This window comes from Rhinolophus hipposideros (genome assembly GCF_964194185.1).
Source record: "Rhinolophus hipposideros genome assembly, chromosome: 24".
Classification (NCBI taxonomy): domain Eukaryota; kingdom Metazoa; phylum Chordata; class Mammalia; order Chiroptera; family Rhinolophidae; genus Rhinolophus; species Rhinolophus hipposideros.
The window spans coordinates 38,503,521-38,528,374 of NC_138070.1; the positions used below are offsets into that span (position 1 = coordinate 38,503,521).

The window sequence follows — 24,854 nt, forward strand, 5'->3', positions numbered from 1 at the left end:
CATTCTCTTTTCCATATAAAGTGTTCAAAATCCAATGTATATTTTGTACTTCAATTCATACTAGTCATATTTCAAGCACTCAAAAGTCACACATGACTAATGGTACCATACTGGACAGCAGAACTCTATAGAGTAATCAGTACAATTCGGTTATGTACTTCAAGAATTAATTTATTATATTTACAAAATAATTAGTAAAGAAAATAAAATACAAGGCCCATTACAAGACTTATTCATCTTAGAAGAAAAATATGCCAAAACTTATTTGTTCACTGAGATATTAATGAGTATGTTTAATAATTGGAAAGCAGTAAAGTGTTGTTTGGTCACAGAAATATTAATACCCTCTTTAACTAACCACTCTTCTTTAGGAAACTTTACGGCTACTGTTCCCCTTTCAAAACTACTATGTATAGTACACAAAGAACAAGTCAAAGTTCCATGGCCCTTTACATGTTAGCCGAGTATTATTGCTGCTAAAGGCACATACAAATATAAATACTCATTGGTCATTTCAGTAGTCTGTGGGAGTCTGAGACACAAAAGGCAGGGAAGTCAGGAAGAAGATAACAATATAGTAGTCACATTTAAGTGAGTCGATGTAACAAGAATAAAATATAGATGTTGCTCTCTTAAGTTTTACATTAATGAAAAAGCCTGATTTTCAGGTATTTTCCCTTTAAATGACCACGATGTTGACAGAGAAAATAAGGACAACTAAAATATAACCGATTCCCTATTGTACCTACTTGTTCTTCATGACCCAAAACAGAATTTCAGATATTATAAATATCAAGAAGTATAAACATAGACTACATTTGTGAGGAAATTTTTCAGTGGTCTTGGCAAGCCAAAAACATTTCACATTTTTCTCATTATATTGCATTCCTTTCCTTCCAGGATTCAGAGCTACAAAAGCAGCGCCTTCAAGCACAGTCTGTTCAGAAGATGGATCAATTTGCAGTGTGCACTCCCTCCCAAATAGTGCATTATTCCTTTAATGAAACAACATGGCCCCTGAGAAAAGAAAGAAAAAAAAAAGCAGAATAATCAGGACAACAGACCTGGCTATTACCAATTTCCTTCGCTCCTCGGTGGTATATGGCTGCAGAAGAGGAATTCCTAATAATCTCACTTCTTCAAGTTTGGGAAATGAATTTAGTTTGTCAATGTCTTCCCAGGATTGCAAACCTAATTTGAGAAATATATTGCTTAAGTAAGTCCAGAAAACCATACAAGTAAGAAGATAAACATAGCAAGAAAAATTACTTCAATTAATAATATCTCAAATGCTAAAATGATAGTACACTAGTTAGAGTTCCTGAGTTTTTATTTTTACTTTTTTTATCAAGGAAAGAATGAAATACAGTTCAATACCATTAAAACATCCCGATAGCCTCTCTTATTTGTGTGATTCTAGAGGTCAAGACAGAGACCTTTATTCTCCAACATCCACTCACCTACTAATTCTCCACCCAAATGTCTTATAAAGGCAGTCACTGGTGGTTTCAATGAGCAGGACATGTGTCATGAAAAAAAATGATGTGATAAACTCTTTCATCAAATACAGACTAAGAATATAACTGTTGATCAGAGTTGATATTGTCAGACTGAAATTTTTACCTACCAAATTCTAGAAAGGGCAAGGTCAATAGGACCAGAAACTAAATATCTCTCTTTCATACTGTCCACATTTTGGGGACAGGGAAAACAGATTCAAAATTTAAAACTAACACACAAAAACAAAAAACTTGACCCTTTGGGTAAGAACAACATGCAACAAATTAAGCTCATTTAGTCCTAAAACGACTCTTCCTATGGCTGTGAGCAAATCTGTCATCCAAGTCAATACCTGACACTAGTAGGAAATATATTCCTATAATAATGAAGCTGGTCAACTTTAGAACACGTTAAATCCATTTTAGAGAACAACATAGCCCCTTCTTATTTCTATCCACCATCAGCAATTTATAAGAGAAGCAACTTATGGGGACTCTGGTGCATAAACTATCCCAAGTTACAATCGTCCTCTTCCTTTCAGAAGGGCATTTCCATCTTGTCGAGCTGTGAAATAAACAGCTTCCTCATGCAAAATACTGTTTAACGTTTTCACTGTATTAACTGATTTCAAGTTTGTTCTCCAAAATGTGTCAAAAGTCCACAGAAAATAATTACAGTATTTATACTTTAAGCAAATACAGTTAAGGTGCTACAATTTATTAAAATAAATGATTAAAGTATTGAAATTTCCTATTGTTATTCATTCTTGAAAAACACAAAAATATAGAAAAATGTACATCTGCTCTCCTAAACTTCCTTTCTGGAACACTGAGCTCCTGGGGTAAAGTCAAACGCCGTAGTCAGCAGCATGGAAATATCATTCGACTATAGATGAATGTCACAGCGAAAATGTTAAAACTTAATTTCCCCCTTTATAACCTCTATGGCAAACTAAACCATTTGCTTTTTCAGTTATAGGTTAGTTATTTTTAGTTATGTAGTTGTTTTAAGAAACAGGATGAAAGATAATGTCAACAGAATGAGAAGAAAAGCCATAGACTAGTATATGTACTAAAGACATCTGATAAAGGATAGTCACACAAAATAAAGAATTCTTAGAACTCCACAATAAGAAAATGAACAACCTGATTTAAAAATGGGCAAAAGACTTAAACAGATGCCTCACCAAAGATACACAGATGGCAAGTTAAACACATGAAAAGATATTCAACATCACATGTCATTAAGGAATTACAAATTAAAACAACAATGAAATACCATTATACACCCATTAGCATGGCCAAAATACAAAACACTGACACCACCAAATGCTGACAAGGATGTGAAGCAATAGGAACTCTCATTGATTTCTGGTGGGAATGCAAAATGGTACAGCCACTTTGGAAGACAGTTTGGCAGTTTCTTACAAAACTAAACATACTCTTACCATATGATCCAGAAATTGCACTCCTTGGTATTCACCCAAATGAACTGAAAATTTATGTCTACACAAAAACCTGCACACAGAGGTTTACAGCAGCTTTATCAATAACTGCCAAAACTTGGAAGCAACCAAGATGTACTTTAGTATGTGAGTAGATAAACTGAGGTACATCCAAACAATGGAATATTATTCAGTGCTAAAAAGAAATAAGCTACAAGACATGAAGGAAACTTAAATGCATATTATTAAGTGAAAGAAACCAGTCTTAAAAGGCTATATACTACATGATTCCAACTCTGTAACATTCTGGAAAAGGCAAAACTATGGACACAGTAGAATCTCTTTGGTAGTACCCCTCCCCTTCTTTTAGTATACTGATGGAGGGAAGGTTACCGAAACTATCCTTAAATGTTAGGAACATTTCAGCTTCTACTTAACCATGTTTTTGTATGCTCAATGGTTTTGAGGACCTAAAGCACTATTTTAACCTAGGAAGGGCCAAGAAACCTTGCTTGACACTTTGCATGATATCTTCTGCATTATTGGGAACTTTGCCCTGGCCAGATGAGTCCAGATATTTGACCTCTGTCAGCCAATTTTGCGTGTCTGCAGGGAATGTATGTGCTCCTGGCACTGTGGACAGTGGAACAGAATCAACTTAGTGACATCATTACTCTGGTGGCAAAGTGCAGTCTGGAGATACAGGACAAATTTGGGATCTACCATACCAGAGAAGGCCAGGATCTGCCGCTAAAGATAGGTAGTAACTACTAAAAGAGATCCAGTTGGGAAAACAAACAAACAAAAAACCCAACTAAAACAAAAAATTCAAACAACAAATGACAAATGGGGGGAAATATGTGCAACTCATATAGACAAAGAGTGAATTTTTCTAATATAGAAAGAACACTTAGGAATCAAGAAAAGACTAACATTCTAAGAGAAACATGGGCAAAGGACATGAATAAATAGTACATAGACAAAGAAATATATCTCTTTTAACATGTGAAAATATGGTCAATTTCATAATAAGAAAATTGTCAATTGAAAGTTCACTAAGGGGCAGCCGGACAGCTCAGCTGGTTAGAGTGTAAGCTCTCAACAAGGTCGCCAGTTTGATTCCCACATGAGCCAGTGGGATGCGCCCTCCACGACTAGATTGAAGACAAGGAGCTGCCGCTGAGCTGCCAGAGCGGTGGCCGGACGGCTCAGCTGGTCAGAGCGCGAGCTCTCAACTACAGGGTTGCCGGTTCACTATCCGCATGGGATGGTGGGCTGTGCTCCCTACAACTAAAGACTGAAAGCAGCGACTGCACTTGGAGCTGGGCTGCGCCCTGCACAACTAAATTGAAGGACAGCGACTTGGAGCTGATGGGTCCTGGAAGGGCACAATGTTCCCCAATATTCCCAACAAAAAAAAAATTTTGGAAAAACTGCAATTACTAAAAAAAAAGAAGTACATTGAGATCATTTCTCATGTAGACACCCAAAAATTCAGATGCTGAACACAGTGTTGAGCCTGTGAAGAAGGTTATTGATTGCAATATGCTTTGTAATAAAAGACTGAAAACAATCCATCTACAGAAGACTGATTTAATAAACACTAATATATCTACTCAGTGAGATTCTTTCTCCACAACTTAAAAAAAAAGATGTTCTGATATAGCAATATCTGCAAAATATAGTTGAGAAAACATTAAGATGCAAAGCACTGTGTTTAATATGCTACCTTTTTATGTAAGGAGGGAAAATAAGAATTTTTACAGAAATATAAACTATTTGTATTAAAGAAACACGGGAAAGATATATGAGAACCAAAAGTTACCTACAAGAGGAAAACGGTGTAATGGATATACAGATGGAATCACTTTTTAATGTATATTTTTCATATGGCTGGTTTTTGAACTATGTTGTTGTCTTATATAATAAAAAAATACAAAAATTAAAACAACAACAACAAAAAACTATGGACAGTAAAAAGATCAGTGGTAACCAGGGATTGGGGAGGGAGGGATGAATAGGCAGAGTACAAAGGATTGTTAGAGCAGTGAAATTATTACGTATGACACTACAGTGGTATATACCTGTCATTAAAAATTTTCCAAACCCATAAAGTGGACAACACCACGCATGAACGCTAATGTACGCTACGGACTTTGAGTGATAATGAAACATCAGCACAGGTTCCATTGTAACAAACGGATCACTTTGGTGCTGGGACGTTGATGGCGGGGGAGGTTGTGTGTGGGGGCAGGGAGTGTGTGGGAATGTTCTGTACTTTCTGCTCAATTTTGCTATAAATCTAAAACTTCTCTGAAAATAAAATTTATTAATTTCTAAAAATAGGCTAAAAATATTCACTCCTGTGATACACAGAATTAGATGTCAACAAACGGGCAGTTATATATAAATACTGGAAAAGTGAGCATTTTGGGATTCCCTAACAATCTAAATCCAGGCAAAATGGTCTAGTGTGTAATTCCTTATATTCTTTTTACTCTGCCTTTTACTATACAATTCATTAATTTAACTCCTTTAATATATAAAATATAAACAGCTAATATAATGCTATGCCTCTTGATTTATGAAAATGAATACCTTAAATTTAGCTAACCAACAGGCATCTGCATGTCACTGTTGAAAATACATGCTATAAGAAGGCACAGCTATGATGAAAAGAAATATACTTTCACTGTATTTCACACATAAGCTAAGATCAATTTGCATGTAGATGAGAACAAGCCTGTACCTCACCTGACTTGTGGAGGCTGATGGATCGCAGATTAGGAAACAACCTGGCCAATGAATCATCAGGCTCCTCAATAGCATTCAAATGATTGTTGGCCAGGACAAGTGTATCCAGTGAAGGAAACATAACTCCTAACTTTCGTATTTCAGTCCAGTCTTGGAGGTTATTGTCTGTTATATGTAGTAGCTTAAGAGAATGACAGCAAATAGAAGGACAAGACACTGTTTCATAGTCATTAAGGCACAGGAAGAGCTCCTCCAAACTGCAGAGAAAAAAAGGAAATATTCATTGTTTACAACAGTTAAGTTTCTACTTTGCACCTACGTATTTTCATTAATTCAAGAAATAAATAAGTGCCTACTATGTGTAAGACTGTGGCATTGTAGAGAAAATATGAAGATGTCTTTCTGAAACTTAAAATATAGCTAGGAAGAAAAAACCTAAAATACATAAAACAGCAGAGAATGATATAACCCAGTACTAAATTAATTTTGTGTAGTACTAACTGTTAAGTACAATAGTTCATATAGAAAAGGAATTGAAACTGCAGTTAGAATAATCAGGAAAGGATGCATGGCCTTGAAGGAGGGGCAGACTTGCATAAGTTGACAGGAAATAGAATAAAATTCCAGAAACAACATGAACAAATGTTTAGAAATAGAAATAACTACCATTAATTGAATTCCTACCCTGTGTCAGGCCCTGTGCCATGTGCTTTATAGGTTGGACTTATACTTCTGTAAGGTAGATATAATTGTGCCCATTTTATAGACAAGAAAGCAGCTCAAAGAGGTTAATTAATCAAAGGTGATATGGTTAGTAAGTGGAACTAATATTTAAAAGTTTACTCTATGCCATGCTAGATGTTGCATGCTGTGAGGAAACCAATTTCATTACAGTGATAGTGAGAAACTAAGATGGAATAAGTGGGGTGAAACCAGGTTCTGAAAAGCTTTGATAATTTCCATATTTACACAAAGAAACTATAGCTTCATATATTTCTTTCAACTACTTCCTTTGAACCCTTATATGCATATTCAAAGATAGATACAAACAAACATAACAAAGCATTTCTAAACTAACAAAAGTATAATTTCTTGATTATTGAAAAGAATACCAGGTCATTTTTCAATCAGGCCAGCTATGCACTTAATCATCTGGGTGTTAACATATTTTAGAGATACTGTGATCCCCCCCACCCGCCGCCGCCAAAGAAAAGCACTGAGGCAAAATTCTGAAATCAGGTAATCAGAAGATTAAAATGGAGAAAGGCTGGGTTGATCTAGAAATGATAAGTGCTTCTCAGGGATATTTTCTGGCCAAAGGATGACGTATCCTGTGTCTTGGTGCTACTCAACACTGAACAAGTATTCCAATAAAAATGCTACTAGATTACCCTCACACCCTCATTGTAATTACTTCATTTTCATTTTTCTAACCTGTCTCCATTCAATCTGCAGTTCTAGTATTTCTGAGATGGGAGATCAGCAGTAATTCTATGTACTAACACAGATGGCAACATAGCCCCCTCTCCACCATGCTCTCTGGGCTTACTCTGGTAACTCCTGCAGTATCATGTGGACTGTCTCCCAAGAAGCTTTGCTGTTGTTGAGGACAAGTTTGCGAACCCCAGAGAAGGACCCAGCATATGTTCTTTCTAAAACCGACAAATTCAGAGGGTTGGAACTCAGGTTTAGAAACTCCAACTGGGGAACATTTGACACAATTTTACTGACCTAGGGAGAAAAAAAAGAAAAGCATATCAGGCAGTAATCAGAGCTTTTAAATAGCAATCATGCTCAAGAAAGGCTGAGTGGGTCTGCAGGCAAAGGGCCATTCACATTAGGGAGTCCTATTTAGTGACAGTACCCACAGAGGCATAAGTAATTTCAACAAACCTTGGCAATAACTTAATCTCTTTCTACGAAAGAGTATCATAAATGAAAAGTAATGGTACAAAAGAAAGATTTCCCACATTGCTTTTGGCAAGGTTTTTTATTCTGTTCTATATGATATTTTCTTTGATAAATGGAGAAAAGATAGTTTAGATGACATTTTAGGCCACAAGTTTCCAAAGAGCTGAGACTGGGTCATGTAATCCTCTTTGAATATCTCTTCCTTCCATCCCCAGTACAACATTAAAGCTAATTAAAGGTTTATTGAAGACCACAAAGTAACAATTCAGGTGTTCAAAATTGACTACACAGTCACAATCACTTAGAAAAGTTTCAGCTTGGCTCAAAGATGTACTAAACTTTAAAATATATTGACTGAAAAATAACAAAGCATCCAAAACTATATAATGAAAGAGGAAACATCATCAATTTAATGATTTCACTAGCAAACTGGTAGACAAAAAATGTTTTTAAAAGGAAACTGAGCATTACCGACCTTAACTACCGGGGTGCCAAAAAAATGTATACAAGTGGACACTTTGGTCAAGCAGTAGTTTGCTGTAATCAGAAGTGTCTGGATGCTGATGGTAACCACTTTGAGCACCTTTTGGAATTGCAGAAATCAAACGTGACTTATATTCATCTTTTGTTGTCAGTATATATTAAGTATTACAATTTTAATAGTTTTCCTTTCTTAAAATGTGTGTGTATATATATATATATATATATACATATATATGTATTTGGCACCCTCTGTATTTGCTCTGCATAGTACTAGTCTCTTTGATACAGCTTATTTCACTACGTTCTCAGAACAACTTGCAAGATGACAAATACTATTTTCATTACAATAAATGAAGAAACTGAATCTCAGAGATACTAAATAATTTAACTAAGATCTCTGGGTCACAAAAGCCAAATCTAGAATTTAAAAATCAGAACCACTGTTCTTTCCAATATACAGTAGTCCCCTTTACCTGCAGTTTTGCTTTCCACGGTTTCAGTTACCCACAGTCAATCATGACCTGAAAATATTAAATGGAAAATTCTAGAAATAAACAAGTCATATGTTTTATTTGTTTGTTTATTTTAATTTTTTTATACTGGGGAACAGTATGTTTCTCCAGGGCCCATCAACTCCAAATCGCTGTCCTTCAATCTAGTCGTGGAGGGCGCAGCTCAGCTCCAAGTCCAGTCACCGTTTTCAATCTTTGGTTGCAGGGGGTGCAGCCCACCAGACCCTGCAGGAATTGAACCGGCAACCTTGCTGAGAGCTCGCGCTCTAACCAACCGAGCCATCCGGCCGCCCCTCCGGCAGTTCAGTGGCAGCTCGTTGTCTTCAATCAAGTTGTGGAAGGTGCAGCTCATTGGCCCATGTGGGAATCGAACCAGCAACTCTGTTCAGAGCTTGTGCTCTAACGAACTGAGCCATCCAGCCACCCCCAAGTCACGTTTGAAGGGTGCAGCTTTTTGCGAACCATTGTGAGTGGTGTGATGCAATGCGATGTTGTCTTACCTACTCTTTCCCACCCAGGACATGAATCGTCCCTTTGCGCAGCATCCGTGCTGTATACACACCTCTCCCTATCCGCTAGTCACTTAGCAGCCATTGGTTATCAGTCCAACTGCTGTGCTATCGTCACCGTGGTTGTGTTCAAGTAACTCTCTTTTACCTAATGATGCCAAAGCACAAGAGCAATGGTGCTGGCTATTTGGGTATGCCAAAGAGAAGTCGTAAGTGTATGGATAAGAAAAAAACCTCGTAAATACAGGGTTTGGTACTATCAGTGGTTTCAGACATCCACTGGGGGTCTTGGAATTTATCCCCCATGGATAAGCGTGGACCACTGTACCAAAATTAGTAAATTATAAATATAACCAGAAAAATATGAAGAATCAGACTTAAAGTAGTATGCAATAAAGGCTAGAAGCCCAGTAAATGTATTAAGCATCAAACAGCCAGGCAATGTGGTAAAGTTATGAGAAAAGGAGTACAACAGAATATTTAGCATTGGTTTTAGAGTCAGAAAGCCTGGATTCAAACCAGGTTCCACTACTTCCTACCTGTGTGATTTGACAAGTTTGTTAACCTTTCCAAATCTCAGTTTCCTCATTTGTAAAATGGAGAAAATAGTACCCATCTACCTCACAGGATTGTTGGTAGGATTAAATGAGATACACATGTAAAGCACCTAAAATAGTGATTGGTACATCTTTTAGAAACTTTTTTCCTTACCTACTTGCCAACAGAATGTAAAATCTATGACAGCAGGGATAGTACTTACCTAGGTCACTACTGCATAGTGGGCACTTACTGTTTGTTGAGTCAATTAACAGCACAAAGTCATTCAATAAATGTAACTATTACTAATATGGTAAATACAGCAGAACCAATATCTCACCCCTGGCTATATGTCATATCATATTTACTTTTATTTAAATATGTCTTAGTTAAAATCATTGGTAGAATTTCAGGATCCCAGGATCCACCTTCAGCTATTAAACCAGAAGCTTCACAAGTGGGACAAGCTTCATAGGTGGGACCTGGGTACCTGTTTCTTTTCAGAGCTCCACAGATAATGTCAAAAAGGTATCCAGCGTTGATAACTATGGGTACGAAGAAAAAGTAATGTGTACTTCACATCAGATTTACTGTGGACTGTACAGTTCAGGAGCTCTAAAATCGGTGACAAGTAGATTCCTTCTAAGAAGGTTCCGAGAAGTACATCAGAGGGAATGGTCCTCACATACATTATTTCATCTATTTTACACACTAATCCTTTGAATTGCTGCCATTTTTATCTTCACTTTAACTAATGAAGAAATGAGCTATCTTTTACAAATAAAACATTCTCCCGCTTGATCTCTTTTGTAACCAAGCGTTTGTGGGATATACGGCTAGGATTTGGAGTTAGATTGTGGCCACAACACAACTAAATAGTCCACACAGGGACCACTTCCCTACTGCATTCTACCACCTGAATACTAATGATATGAAGGACTTCCATACAGAAGATGATGACCAGCTATGCTCATCTGTTTTAAGGGCAAAACAAGATGAAGAAGAATTGTGCTTTAACTACAGCTGAAGAATAACTGTTAATTATAGCACGGTCCCAATTAAATAAAACATAAACCATTAGCTAACCACCCCTTATTTATTTTTGTAATAAAGAGGAAAATACTCAAGAAATGGATAATTTAAGGGTTTATGAAGCAATTTCTGGGAGAATTCCCAAGGCTCACAGGTGTTGATGTAATCTTCTTACTAGTCTGCATCTACATTACTGTCCAGTGAGAATAAAGATTTAGAATAATGATGCATTCACCTCAGAATATCCTAAAAACACAAAATTGGACGATAGTCTAATTCAAGCAGGAAAAAATATTTTTTATTTTTTTATTTTTTAAATATATAAAATAAATATATTTTATTTTTATTTATTTTTTAAATAAAATAAATATTTTATTTAAAAGGCTAAAATTATAAAGTATTTTAAGGTAACCTTAATGATAAGATTCTGGAAAATATAATATTCATTATACAGGTAAATTTACTTAACACAGAAAAATGTCCTAATAACAAAGATTGACAAACATTCGGTGAGTTTCTAGGGCAGTATATTGACTTTTTTTTTTGAATTCTAAAAATTAAAAATACTGCTCAAGCTGGAATGACTTGAGTATACTCGTGTAGAAACATGGAGATGAACTTAGATCTCCTTTAAGTCTCCACAATTCTGTGGTTTAATAGAGGCCCTCCACTCTGGCTTCTAAAAAGGAAGAAACTACAGTTTTAAGAAAAACGGGAAAAGCATTGTAAGACAACAATCTGTAATTTATACCCAAGCTATTCTCACCTCATCTGAGGAGCTGATTCAACTGCTTGGTTTAATTTCTTTTATAAAATGGTTTTGATAAGAAAGGGAGAAAAAAGGAGATACCTTGGGAAAGATCAGACAAAAATCTATTTAGCCAAAAATTCAAGTCAAAAGCTAAAAAAAAGAAGCATCCAAATCTTTGCTTCCCCCCTAAGTATTACACTTCTTACTCATAATTATCTTAGTCTCTAGACATACATCAGCCAGTAGTTTAAATCACAAAGGAAGTTTCTCATAGTATTAGTGATCCCTCAAAACACTAAAAGAACAAATGATATTATTCTATTCCATATTGCTATATCAAATACTGGCTGAATAAATCTTAGCTAATGGTGAGGACAAATGATCTTTTTGGTAATCAGATATAAGGGTTGCAATGGGGTTGAAATGTAATGTCTTAAAACTGTAATCTATGAGGCATCTGTAGCCTAGCAAAGAGTTTAATCAATCCTAAAAATTGATATTCTTTAGTTGTCAGTATTTCTCCCATCTCTCTGTGTTTTGATATATATTCTGGAAGATTGGCATCAACTACAGTTAAGGCTAATAAAGACAAGATATAAAGGAATGATGAAAACAAAAATAAATTGGAAAATAGAAACCTGAAGGGTAGCAGTAACAAACGTTTATTCGAAAACTGCCTGAAAACAGACTACACGAGTAGAGCATATAAAGGAATATACAAACTGAGCACAGCAGAAATAAACATGTGACCCTCTGGCTATATAAGTCAATATGGCCTGGAAAATATTTAGTGTAGACCTTTGTCTAAGCAGAGAAAGGGCTAAATTACCCACTGTAAACTGTGTTCTGATCCATCCTGACATAAATCGTTCCTCTGAGGTAGCAACTCCATCACTGGTAAAGTGTTCCCACCAGTTAGCAAAAGAATATGTATGTGGTTAAAGCACAAAGCACAACACTTTTGGGAAATGTTATACTTCCAAAGAAACAAATGTAGGGAAATGAGCCTGTGAACACAGGAGTTGCAATGATTCAGAGGAATACTGGGTCTGACTTGTCAGCCATGCAGGTCAAAAATATCTCCCCAGAGGCTCAGCAGTAGGGCTGCTGAGGGAATCACGGAGGCGGAGTTCTTGCAGCATCTGTGCAGTATGCACAGCATGCACGTCAGGTAAGCGTCTCAAAAGACAAAGAAGGCACAGACGGTGATTTGTTGAACAGTGAACTAAACTAGATGTTTAGACAAGTAAATCAATCAATAAATACATGTATAAATAGATTGTTTCTTGGAATAGCCCAATGACTCTTTATATATTAACATGTCACACAGAAATCAAGTGACATGCATCTCAAAGAATTCTGATAAACATCTTAATAAAAATAGGAAATATAATTGGGAGCATAAGTTACCGGATTAAACATGACAATGAAATAAATCAATAAATATAAGAAAAGCTGAAGAAAACTAGGTTAACAAAACCAGTTTTAAGATTTTTCTTAAAGAAGGAAGTTGTGTAGCATTTAACATCTACAGAATGCCTTAATGATTATTTTATCAGCCCTACTCTATAAATGAGCAAAATGAAGCATTAAAATTAAGTGAATTTGTTAAGATCACAGGAAAAGCTGGAGCAAGTGGTCTTGATCAATCCGTAAGATACAACCATTTATTCATAATGCATTCAACAAACATTGAGCGCCTAGTATTCTTGGTGCTGATGACAAAAAAAGACAAAAACCTCTCTTGCTGAATAAACTCATGGTTTATCCAGTAGAACAACTGTCAAGTAAGCAAGTGATTGCACTACATTGTGATACACCCTTTCACAGCAGTGTGATACAGGTGCTGGGATCATCTGACTCTGCCTGACTGAGAGCCAGGGAAAGTTTCACAGAGGAACGAGCCAAATCTTGAAAGAGACATAGGAAGTGGCTGAGTACGTAGACAAGAGGTGAAAGAGAGCAATAGATTGAGAATGAATAAAAGCAAGTAAGCTTTTCATGTCAAGAGTTTATCGTGAGCTGCAAGAAAAAGTATGTGGCTAAAGATGGAGATAAAGCTCTAGAAACAGCAACGGGCCATATGACGGAGGGCTACACATAGAGAACTCAGACCTGTTTCTAGACAGTGAAACGCCAACTAAAGGATTTCAAACAAAGGGTCATAATCATATTTCATTTATTAACAGGAGCCTTGAAGCACTGTAGAGGATAGCTTAGAGGAAGCAGAATAAAACCAAGGCAGGAAAACCTATTAGCAAACTTTTCCAATAGTCCAAGCAAGAAGTAAGAGCCTAAATTAAGGCAGAGAACAAATTAAGCGGGAAAAACTATTTTTTCCTTATTCTTAAGGGTAGCTTCTATTCAGGTAATGTTATAATCAGATAGGTTATGTTATATACATTAATAAGAAACATTGTTGTAATACTTTTATTTATGTACTTGGTCTAGAGCTACTCTGAGGTCTAGTTATGTCAAACCACCAAAGAGACTTAATAAGTTCTAAATATTTAGAATAAATTTCAGTCACAAGAATATTTTTATAATCTTAGTATATCAACCTCAAGCAAGTTTTATGTCAAATTATAGTAATAAATGTTGAAGTAGTAGTAGAGAATAAGCATTGGATGTATAAATTGGTGAAACAGTAGAAAATTTAACGCATTATTGGCAGTCTACACCTCTGTAGTCTTATTAAACTCTTGATGCCTGGAATAAAGTTCCTCAGTGCTTTTTACATTAATCAATAACAAATTAGCAATAACAAAGTTATCTGAAAAATCACCATGGGAGCAGCTGAAGCAGTCAGTTATTTATCTTGAGACATAGAGAAAACCAGAATCTCAATTGAGAACCAGAATTCAGCAGACTTAATATAAATAATACAATGGTTATTGTTATATTTCACCAAAATGCAGCAGTACAGAAACTTTACCTCATGCCAGTCTTCGAGTTTGTTGTCAGAAAGATCTAGTTCCGAAACATGAGCACAGAAAGCAGCAATTTCTTTTTCGTCTCCAGCACAGGTTATTCCACAGCTGTTCAACACCAGTACGCTTGGGAGGTTGAGGCGATCTGAATCACGGGGTAAACAAAACACTTTCTAGGTCAGCCTAATTCTTGTCTACGCGTTTAGCTCCCAGTAATCAAATCAAATTGTGTGAAATTACACAAGGACCTGGAAAACACAGGATATGACGGGAACCAAGGGTTCTGAATTCTAAGTGGAGCCAGCCAAATATGAACTAGACAATAGTTTGGTTCAAAAATGAACCAGGAGATGAAATAAGCCAGGAGATGAGAAATACTGCACCAGTACCACCAAGAAAGTCCTGCAGGCTTGGCCTCCAGACAGGAATCTTTATCCCAACTACTGGCAACAGAGCCATCACACAAGCCATTGTCATTAGGTGGATGTGATTTATGTCTGGACTACTTGCTGTCTTCCTATTGGCCTTAATTCTTCTTTTCTGAAATTTAGTTCAAAAGTATCATTCTAGATAGCTCTTTTATCTCTGTATGGTGTGTATTTACTCCTTTTGCTGCCTTCGAAAATTATTTCAAACCATTAGATAGTCTGCTAAACTACTTCTGTTCTTCAAGTTATCATTCAAGAACTCTTCCTTGCTTAACTGGATACATTTAAATATTTATATATCTTTCTTTCATACTCGTCCATCAATCATTCCTGTTTCATACTCATATAGAATTTGTCTGTTACAAAAATTAAACTTTAAAAAAATAAAATTGAAATGAAAGTGTTTCACAGTCTTAAACTATTCAATGGATTTGATCAAACTGGGGTAGTCAAACTATTGCCTAATTAAAAAACATGTGTCAATCACATTCTATCTCTAATGAAAAGGATAAGTATGAGAATTCAACCACTCTTTCCCTATTTGGTATAAAACAAGGACTCACAAAAGTAATATGTTATTAGTGGAGGCCTCAAACTATATGATTTTTCAATTTACTACTTTTCAGTATCAAATTTCTCAAAATGGAAATGGATCCTGAAAAATAATGACCAAGTAAGCAGTCCATTTCTTTGTGCCATTGTAGAGTATATGGAGTGATAAGACAGTTGTATTATGATAAGTGATAAGATAGACATAAGAAACGCTCAGCAGCCTTTGGACATAGGAAATAAAACACTGTTCAATATTAATCTTCCACAATTACAAAGAACGATTACTTACAACATTCAACTAAAATGCAAGCAGAAAACCCAACCTGCACATTTCTAGTTGTAGATCTTTGCTTGTACCATAATCCCTCTCCTAAAATGTCTTTACATTCTTTTTTTTTTTTTTTTTTTAATGAACGCATCTGGGTCTTGTCCTTTTATGATGATTATGATGATGATGATGATGATGATGATGATGATGATATTCTCCAAACTGTATTTCTGTCATTTCATTCTTGAAGTGTTAGTTTGAGTGTCATAGATTTGAACTGTTTTCAGATCATGTTAATTAATTCTCTTCTAAACTTCTTCCCCAATCATTGTGCCATTCATTTGACTCAACACAAACTACCTTGTGTTGTATCTTTGTAAATGTGAGTATCTTGTAATCCAGTTAGGCTGTAAGCTTGTTGAGGGCACAGTCCAGTCTTGTATTAGGTTGGTGCAAAAGTAATTGCACTTTTTGCAATTATTTTTAACCTTTTACACCACAATTAGTTTTGCACCAACCTAATAATATCTTGCACCCTCCGAATTCCTTGAAAGAATATGTATTTGAAATATTATCATTCAATATTGTTCTTGCTCTACAAGTGCAACTAAAATGCCTTTTGGTCAATCTGGAGGAAAACAAGTCCTTTTAGGTTTTTCAAAAAACTGAAACCATAGCAAGGGAGAAAGACTATTTAACTCATAATTCAAAATAAAGGAAATTATTTGCAAAAAGGCAACATTCTGGTTTAATGTCCTAAGTAAGCTCCAGTAAATAAATGTTTTAGGTCCCACCTTTTTTACCTTTCATAGGAGAGCCCTGAGGTGTGGCTGGGACATGGACGCCCATCCCAGGACCACGGCGGTAAGGAAAGTTTTCAGGACTATATTTCTCACATAATACTTGCATAAAACTCCTTCCACCAGGTTGATCCATCTTCCTTTCCTAAAATTCTACAAGAAAGCAAGAAATCATCAAGATTATTTACTGATACAAGAGATATTTACTGAGAATCAATTATTTATAAGGAACTAGACTAGGTATTGCAGACATATAAGATATGGTCAACTGCCGCCAAGGATGTACACTATGGTGAGACTTTGTGCTTAAAAAAGCTACATATAGCTACATAAAGCTAAGTAGACAAATGACAGTTCAGCACATGATAATTATAATATAGATTAAAAGTACTACAAGATTTAGAAGAGGAGGCAATCATTTCCAACCAAGGATAACAAGAAGACTCTTGGCTGGTGCATAAGGTTCATGTGGTAAGTAAAAGGAAAAAGGACGAAACAGGACGGTATGGACTAAAAATTAGACCAAAAAGTGTGAATGAATCCTTCCATATTTGTCCCTCGAAATCCATTCACATCTTCTTTCATAGTCAAAGAATTTTTAACTGTACACATAGCTACTTTTATTTAGGAATGAGTACATGACTAAGTTCTAGTTGATGAAATAGAAATATTCTATGGTGGCTGCTAGAAATCATCCTTAAAAGAGAGTCCAAGTATTGCTCTTTGCCTGAGTTATTTATTACTGCTTTTGTTGCCCTTGTCCAAGAAGACATATATAAAAAAAATACTGCTAAGATTCGTATCAAAGAGTTCACTAGTTATATTTTCTTCTAGGAGGTTTATGGTTTCAGGTCTTACATTTAAGTCTCTAATCCATTTTGAGTTTATTTTTGTATATGGTATAAGAAAGCGGTCTCGTTTCATTTTTTTGCATGTATCTGTTCAGTTTTCCCAATACCATTCACTGAAGAGACGGTCTTTTCCCCATTGTATGTTCTTATCTCTTTTGTCATAAATGAACTGACCATTTAGGTATGAGTTTATTTCTGGGCACTCTATTCTGTTCCATTGATCTGTGTGTCTGTTTTTGTGCCAGTACAAACCAGTACAAACACCTGTCCATTTACTGAACCAAAGTTTTATTTGTACAATTTACCAACATTTTAGACTATGGAAAACATTTCATAATGAGTATATCACAAGTCACCCTGAGAATATAGGGCTGCTCTCTGTCAGGACCCTCATTTGTGAACTTAAGGATAGCCTGTTTTAGCACAAGACAGTTTGTTCTTTCTATCCATGCAGAGTTATAAGAGACTGTTAGCCTGAGAACTGCTATCTTAAGGTCAGGGTTAACGGCCCCTGGCTTGAAACACAACCTAAGTGTAAACACAACCTGACTGTAAATTCCAAGATGTGGGCAGTGACAGCGAGGAGACAAGCGGCCCTGTAGCTTATCTTATACTCTTTGAAGCTGTGTAAATCCTGCAGTTTATCACATACTCCTTAAAGCTGTGTAACTCCTGTAGTTAATTGCTGTGTGCCTTGAAGATGCTATATAAACCCTGGGTTTTTAGTGTTTGGGGTCCTTGTTGAAACCCGCTGCGTCGGGCAGATACTCGGACCCCAGCTAGCTGGAAATAAACCTCGCTGTGTGACTTACATTATCGTGTGACTTCTGTTCACTTGAGGAGGGGTTGACTCCGGACCCTAACAGAGTGACAAGTGTCTGCTTGTGTCCTCTATCCCAGCACTGACTGAGTCAAAACAACTGTGTGAGTCATCTAGGCCTTCAGGAACCTTCAGATTGACATTTTTTTAGATGTAAAGAATTTACATTCTTTTAAATGTAAATTTATCACCTCCAACAGCAGACAATATAGAGCAGGTACAGTGGTACCTCGGTTTTCTAACGTAATCCTTTCCGGAAGACCATTCGAGTTCTGAAATGTTCGAAAACCGCCGAGAGCTAGGCCTCAGGACCTTGTACTCAGTGGAAGCCCCGCGACACGTTCGACTTCTGAGGCGTGTTCGAAAACTGAAGCATTTACTTCCGGTTTATGCCATTCGTAAAACAAAATGTTCATCAACGGAGACGTTCGAAAACCAAGGTACTACTGTACTAGCATTAGTGACAGCACCATAACTCTTATCGAAGACTTGTCTCAAGTACATGCGAACAGAATTTTTAGGAATGTTTAACAAAAAGTCAAAGTAGTTGACAACTGGCAGTTGAAAAGGAATAAAATGTCTGGTGAGGGTGCTGAACTGTCAGTGTCAAAATAATAGTAACCGAGTTTAAATAGCATCTTTTAACCTGAAGCTTCAGAACCACTTAGGTTCAGACCTATGCAATTCAAAGACAATAATCTTACACACAATTTATATGGAGACAAACTGAGGCATGGGACTATTAAAGATATATTCAGGTCAAAATAAGTCCCAGTAAGCAAGCAATCATGGAAACATAAAAAAGTTATTCCTCATGGCCCCATGCTTTAACAACTCTTGCAAATAGTCTGGGGTTTTTTGTTTTGTTTTGTTCACCCCCCCCCCCCAAAGACTTAAAAGCAATGCCAGGTGCCTTTATTGGTCATTTTCTAGGATACTCTATTGGAATAGCTTTCCAGGAATGTAGTGTACACATTAACACATGGGTTTTGAATTAGAACATTAAGATTGCAAAATGGATCAGTAACATAAATCGACTCAAAATCTGCTGAGACAGTTTGAGGAGGAACAGTAGGTGGGAAAGGAAAATTGAAAACCAGATTGAAAAATGAGGAAATACAGTATGGAAAAAGATCTTTAACTGGAGCCTTTAAAAAGGTTTTTTGGGGGTGGGAAGGTAATCTATGACTTTCTGGAGAGCATGGCTGTTAAATTACATCTGACTACCTCTACGCTTGGCATAGTTTTAATGCGTTTGTAAAAGTGTTCTGAATTGGTGCTTAAAGTCAGGGAGCCAGACATCTTGGGGTGATGTTGCTTGTTTCCATTACCAAGTTTGGAGTGCACCTGTGAAAATTTCAACTTCTTTGTGCCTCAAATCCTAACTGTAATATGCTCTTGTAAAGTGCTTGGAGAAAGTCAGGATAAAGCGCAAGTTGGAGGATAAGGTACTTAGTGCATTTTTGCCAAACAGATTACTAACAGGACAGAACACACAGTCACCTAAGTGCCCCAATTGCTATAAAACAACTGACACTTTATGTTTCCAATCAAAGCGTCAGGTCAAAATTATTATGAAACTCAACACAACTGAAAATAGACAATAGACAATGTCTGACCATTAACAATAAGGATATACAAAATATATCCCCATGCTGGTATACAAGATCAATATTTGCTACACACACACACACACACACACACACACACACTTTAGAGTAGAGTACCATATTTCATAAAGTATGAATACTACCAGTCTCACTTACAATGTAAATACTACCCCACAAAGTCCCAAAATATACATTTTAAATCTTATAAAAATAGTTTTATCTGCTTATACGAATATGCAGACTACTTTTGAGACAGGTTAGCTAGCATGTCGCTAGGTAGACAGGGAGGTCCCTGATGGAATAAACAAAGACAGCCATATCCTAAAACTCCAGGTTTTGAAATCACTCCTTCGCTCCAGGACGTAATATAACAAGGCCTGACGTTAATCATAAAATTCCTTTTGGCCTGACAAATGGCGCTGATCTGATAGATAAGAGTGGGTTACTTTGCTAATTCCTTCAGGATGGGCAAGCAGAACAAACCTGATAGACGAATTTCATTAGAAGGCGCCAGTTCCCTTCAAACAGCAGCACTTCCCCAAACAGGCAAGGGAAGGTATAAAAGAGCTTTTGCCTCAGTCACTGGGCACCCCCATTAGGGACCCCCTCCTGCTCGGGAGTTCTGACCCTTTGCTTTCAATAAACTCTCCTCTTTTTAAAACTCTTCGCTTCTCCTGGGTCCGTGTGTCCATTCTTCGGTCTCACGATCCCGGCACTCACTCACTCAATCCCCTACATCATTTGGGGACTCACAGAGACATATTCTTCCTTCACTTTCAGGAGGATAAAATAGAAATTAATAAAATGAGTACCGGTGGTTGACTCCAGAGAGAAATGAGGACTAGTGTGGAAAGGAGATTGGCTTTTTATAGTTCACCCATTTGAACCTCACCAGATGAATACCTCATGGGTTTTTTTCCATATATTATTTTTTCAAAATACAGAACATTTTTAAGTGACGTATCTGGGAATGATCTAATAATAATTTGTCAATGTTTTTTTTTTTTTCAGTTCCTCATTATCATCAATTATCTGTGGAAAAAAATTCCAAATCGGACCATGAGGAATATATAATATTAATTTTAAGAGGAACTTGTGAGTGAGGAAGAAAAATAGATGGTGAAAAGGAAACAGCTATTTTTGCAAAACTTGGAAAGAAAAAGAAAGCAAAACAAAACACACCTAAGCTTCAGAATTAAACTACAAATAAAATGACAGGTGAGGTTGAGATGAAGGGGTAAGATGACAGACAGAGCCAGAATGTAGAGTTCTGTTAGTCTTTACCATGGCTTTAACCAGAGCAAAGCAAAAGCTCCACTCTGAAGTATGTAGGATTGGGACAATACCCTCAGGCCTGCTTCACTGTCACTTCCTTTGCTAGCCAAATTAAATGTGCTAATAAAAGTTACCCAAATATGTCATCCCAATTACCCAAACGGTATCCAAATTACTGTGACTCTGGAACCATAATGGCTCCAGGCAGAGGTGACAAAGGCATAGCCTAAGGATGCTTTGGGCTCTTCAGGCATCCCTGTCACCTCTTACCCTGGAAACCAACCAAGAAAAGAGGGCTGCTTCCTGCAGCAGGAAGCCTGCAGAATTCAAATTACTGGAATAGCAAATAGTTGGGAACTGATTTACAGTTCTAAAAAATAAACTGCAATAATTCAAAACATGCATTCATTTAGGAAAAGGCTAAATCTCCAGGAAGAATTTTCATAGCATAAAAATGGAGAAGAGGGAAATACTCTCAAGTAGTTTAAAATTATTTTCAGTTATTTGGCATGGATCCATTTACATACAAATAACCAATCTTACCTATTCATCAGAGAAGGGCAGAAAAAACTACACTCTGCCAGTATTTTGCTACCAAATATTTGAAAACAAAACGTAGGTTAAACACTTGGGATACAGTCTACAATTTCACCTTTAGGTTCCTTTGGTCAGATTGATATGGGAAAGGCCCCTCACTATAGAAATTTTAAGTCTTCTTTTTCCTAGTTTGTTAGCTCTTTAGCCCCTGGCTTTGATTACTCTTCTAATCAGTTTCTGAATAAACTAAAGATTGCTCCCAGCCTGAATCACAGAAAGTCTCTCACCCCTGCTTCAGATAACTACTTAAAAGCCTGTGACTTCCCAACATCCCTCAAGCCATTCTGGACCCCCCAGGCCAGTATACTTGTTGATTGTAATCAATGAAGCCTAATATTCTTTCCAACCCATTCTGGGCCCAGCTTCTGGACAGCTGACACCACCTAAAGGACAGGTTGCATGGCCACAGGTTGCATGGCCACAGGTTGAATAGCTCTATAGAGCTAACGGATTTATTAATTAAAATCTATTTTCCCTCATTCAGGGGCCTTGGGGATACAGAGGATACCCCAGCAAGACTGCTGGTGGCAACCAAAGAAGGCAACGCAACGCGGTCTTGCAGGCAGATCTCTAAACCCCTTCCTCTCATCTAAGATCAGATAAAGTGAGAGTGCCATGAATCCCCCAATAGGTACGGAAAGCTCAATGCCCCTACCCAGCAGAAAGATTTTATGGGGATCATATCTCTCAAGATAGGAATCGGGTCTCTGCATTCTTGCACAACCCACAGAATGCGACCGTCCAAAAGACCTCCCCTTTCCCCCCGAAACTTCCCCTTTCATTGTAATTATCTACCCCTATGAGAAAACAAATGGCTACAAAAATCCCAACTACATTAAATCGGAAACTAACGTCCTGCATAAAGACCACAACGATCTTCATTTCACCTGGGCCTCATTATACCATCATTATAATATCATGCATACGCCCGGAAGTTCATTATAACAGACTGAATTCTGGAAAGGAACATGCGCAGTCTAAAAGGATGATGTAATAGCCTCTTGTCAATCACAGGTGTCAATCAAGTGGTCCCACGCCTGGAAAGGAATAGCCCATTCTAGAGAAAAAGGGATAAAAACTCCAAGTCCTGCCAGTCAGCCCTTTTTTTTGAGGGGGGGGTCTTTGAACCTTTTGTGCCTCTTCTTTTGCTCGGCCCGCTCCGAACTCTTTGGTTTCACAACTTTATCTCGGTATCTCATTCAATTCTTTGCTGGAGATGCCAAGAACCTGGACACCGCGCGGAAGAGGGCCCACTCTCCTGTAACAAGATGACATTTCATGCGAGTCATTTTTTCCTCCATTTAGGTGCCTATTTCCTTTACAAGACAATCTGAGAATAAAAATCTCTTTACTACTTGTTTATAAAAAAATGGAGAGAGCAAATATAGTTAGTTCTGCTATGTCTTTTATGCACTTTATCAAATGGTTCCAATTAGGCTTTTCTGCCCATTCATGTATTCACAAAATGTGTGTCCTCATAAAGCTTACAGTCTCATTTAGTTCTGTTCAACAAACACAAACCAGACAGTGCATATATGTAAAACACTGTGCTAAATACTAAAGAAGTGAGAATAAAATCCAAATTCTGTCCTTAAGGCATCCACAATCTAAGGAGATACATGGAAATAACACATACCTGAAATAAACCACCCAGAAATAGTGAACTCAAACATAAAAAGTGATTAACTTTTCGAAATATGATCAACAAAGTAGGGGGTGCAAAAAATCTGAAAACATGTATCTGTAAAAATGTATGTGCTTCAATGTTCACTGCAGCTTTATTTACGGTAGACAATACATGGAAACAACCAGTGTCCTTCGATAGATGACTGAATAAAGAAGATGTGGTATATATAAATACACAATGGAATATTCTGCCATAAGAAAAGATGAAATAGTGCCATTTGTGACAACCTGGATGGATCTTGAGATTACTGTGCTAAGTGAAATAAGTCAGCCAAAAAGTTGAGAACCATATGATTTCACTGATATGTGGAATATAAAACTGAAAACAACAAAGAAACAAAACAAACAAATAAAGAAACAAAACCTCATAGACACAGACAACAGTTTAGTGGTTACCAGAGGGTAAGGGTTGAGGGGGGAGGCAGATGAGTGTAAGGGGGATCAAATATATGGTGATGGAAGGAGAACTGACTCTGGGTGGTGAACACACAATGTAATATATAGATAATGCATTACAGAATTATACACCTGAAACCTGTGTAACCATTGTCACCCCAATAAACTTTCATTGAAAGAAAAAGAAAGGAAGGGAGGGAGGGAGGGAGGGAGGGAGGGAGGGAGGGAGGAAGGAAGGAAAGAGAAAGAAAGAAAGAAAGAAAGAAAGAAAGAAAGAAAGAAAGAAAGAAAGAAAGAAAGAAAGAAAGAAAGAAAGAAAGAAAGAAAGAAAGAAAGAAAGAAAGAAAGAAAGAAAGAAAGAAAGAAAGAAAGAAAGAAAGAAAGAAAGAAAGAAAGAAAGAAAGAAAGAAAGAAAGAAAGAAAGAAAGAAAGAAAGAAAGAAAGAAAGAAAGAAAGAAAGAAAGAAAGAAAGAAAGAAAGAAAGAAAGAAAGAAAGAAAGAAAGAAAGAAAGAAAGAAAGAAAGAAAGAAAGAAAGAAAGAAAGAAAGAAAGAAAGAAAGAAAGAAAGAAAGAAAGAAAGAAAATGGGAAGGGAAGGAGGTAAATCTTGAGCCATTTTGAAAGATGATGGAAGATTAGGTTAATAGGGTGAAGAACATTCTAGGCACAGGAAATAACAGAATGCAAACAGGCACAAGAGGCATGACATGGGCTCTTAAGCGGTATTGTTAAAACATAAAATACATGTTGAGGGAGCAGTGGAGACAGGAGATTTGACTGTAGGGTGGATGGTAGAGTCAGCTATGACTGACCTTGCTCAGGTTCAACTTTACCCTATAGTGATGAGAATAAAAAAAGTTTTGATTGATCACCATGAAAACAATGGGGGTTCTTTCATCCTTGGGGGTTACCGATCTTTATGTAGACTATCAATAGATCAAAAATGATGAGAATTTTAAGGCCCCTAAAAGATTGGACAATTAGAAGTTTGTCACTTTGGTGAAGTATTTTCAGTATAGACAAGAGAGTAGAAACCATAGTATACAGAGTTAAGGAAATAAATAAAACAGTGACTATAGACCACACCTTTGAGAAGCTGAGATGAAAGTGGAAAAGATGGGACAGTTGAAAAAAAGAAGGGACAAGTGTTCAGAGAGAGAGTTGTTATATCTTCTTCTTTTTTTCTAAGAGGATAAACGATGAATTTAT

General features: G+C 36.7%; 1 protein-coding gene across 2 annotated transcripts in view; it reads right to left on the bottom strand.

Moving 5' to 3' along the window:
• Positions 1-24,854, bottom strand: part of TBCEL (tubulin folding cofactor E like) — a 95,534-nt gene that overhangs the window by 47,132 nt on the left and 23,548 nt on the right. For both annotated transcript variants that reach the window (XM_081037395.1, XM_081037394.1), the window contains exons 2-6: positions 16,415-16,564; positions 14,369-14,508; positions 7,248-7,429; positions 5,699-5,955; positions 1,065-1,191 (exon numbers count right to left, since the gene is read on the bottom strand). In XM_081037395.1, coding sequence (XP_080893521.1) covers positions 1,065-1,191; positions 5,699-5,955; positions 7,248-7,429; positions 14,369-14,508; positions 16,415-16,547 — 839 coding nt within the window. In that variant the 5' untranslated portion in view covers positions 16,548-16,564. The remainder of the gene's footprint in view (positions 1-1,064; positions 1,192-5,698; positions 5,956-7,247; positions 7,430-14,368; positions 14,509-16,414; positions 16,565-24,854) is intronic.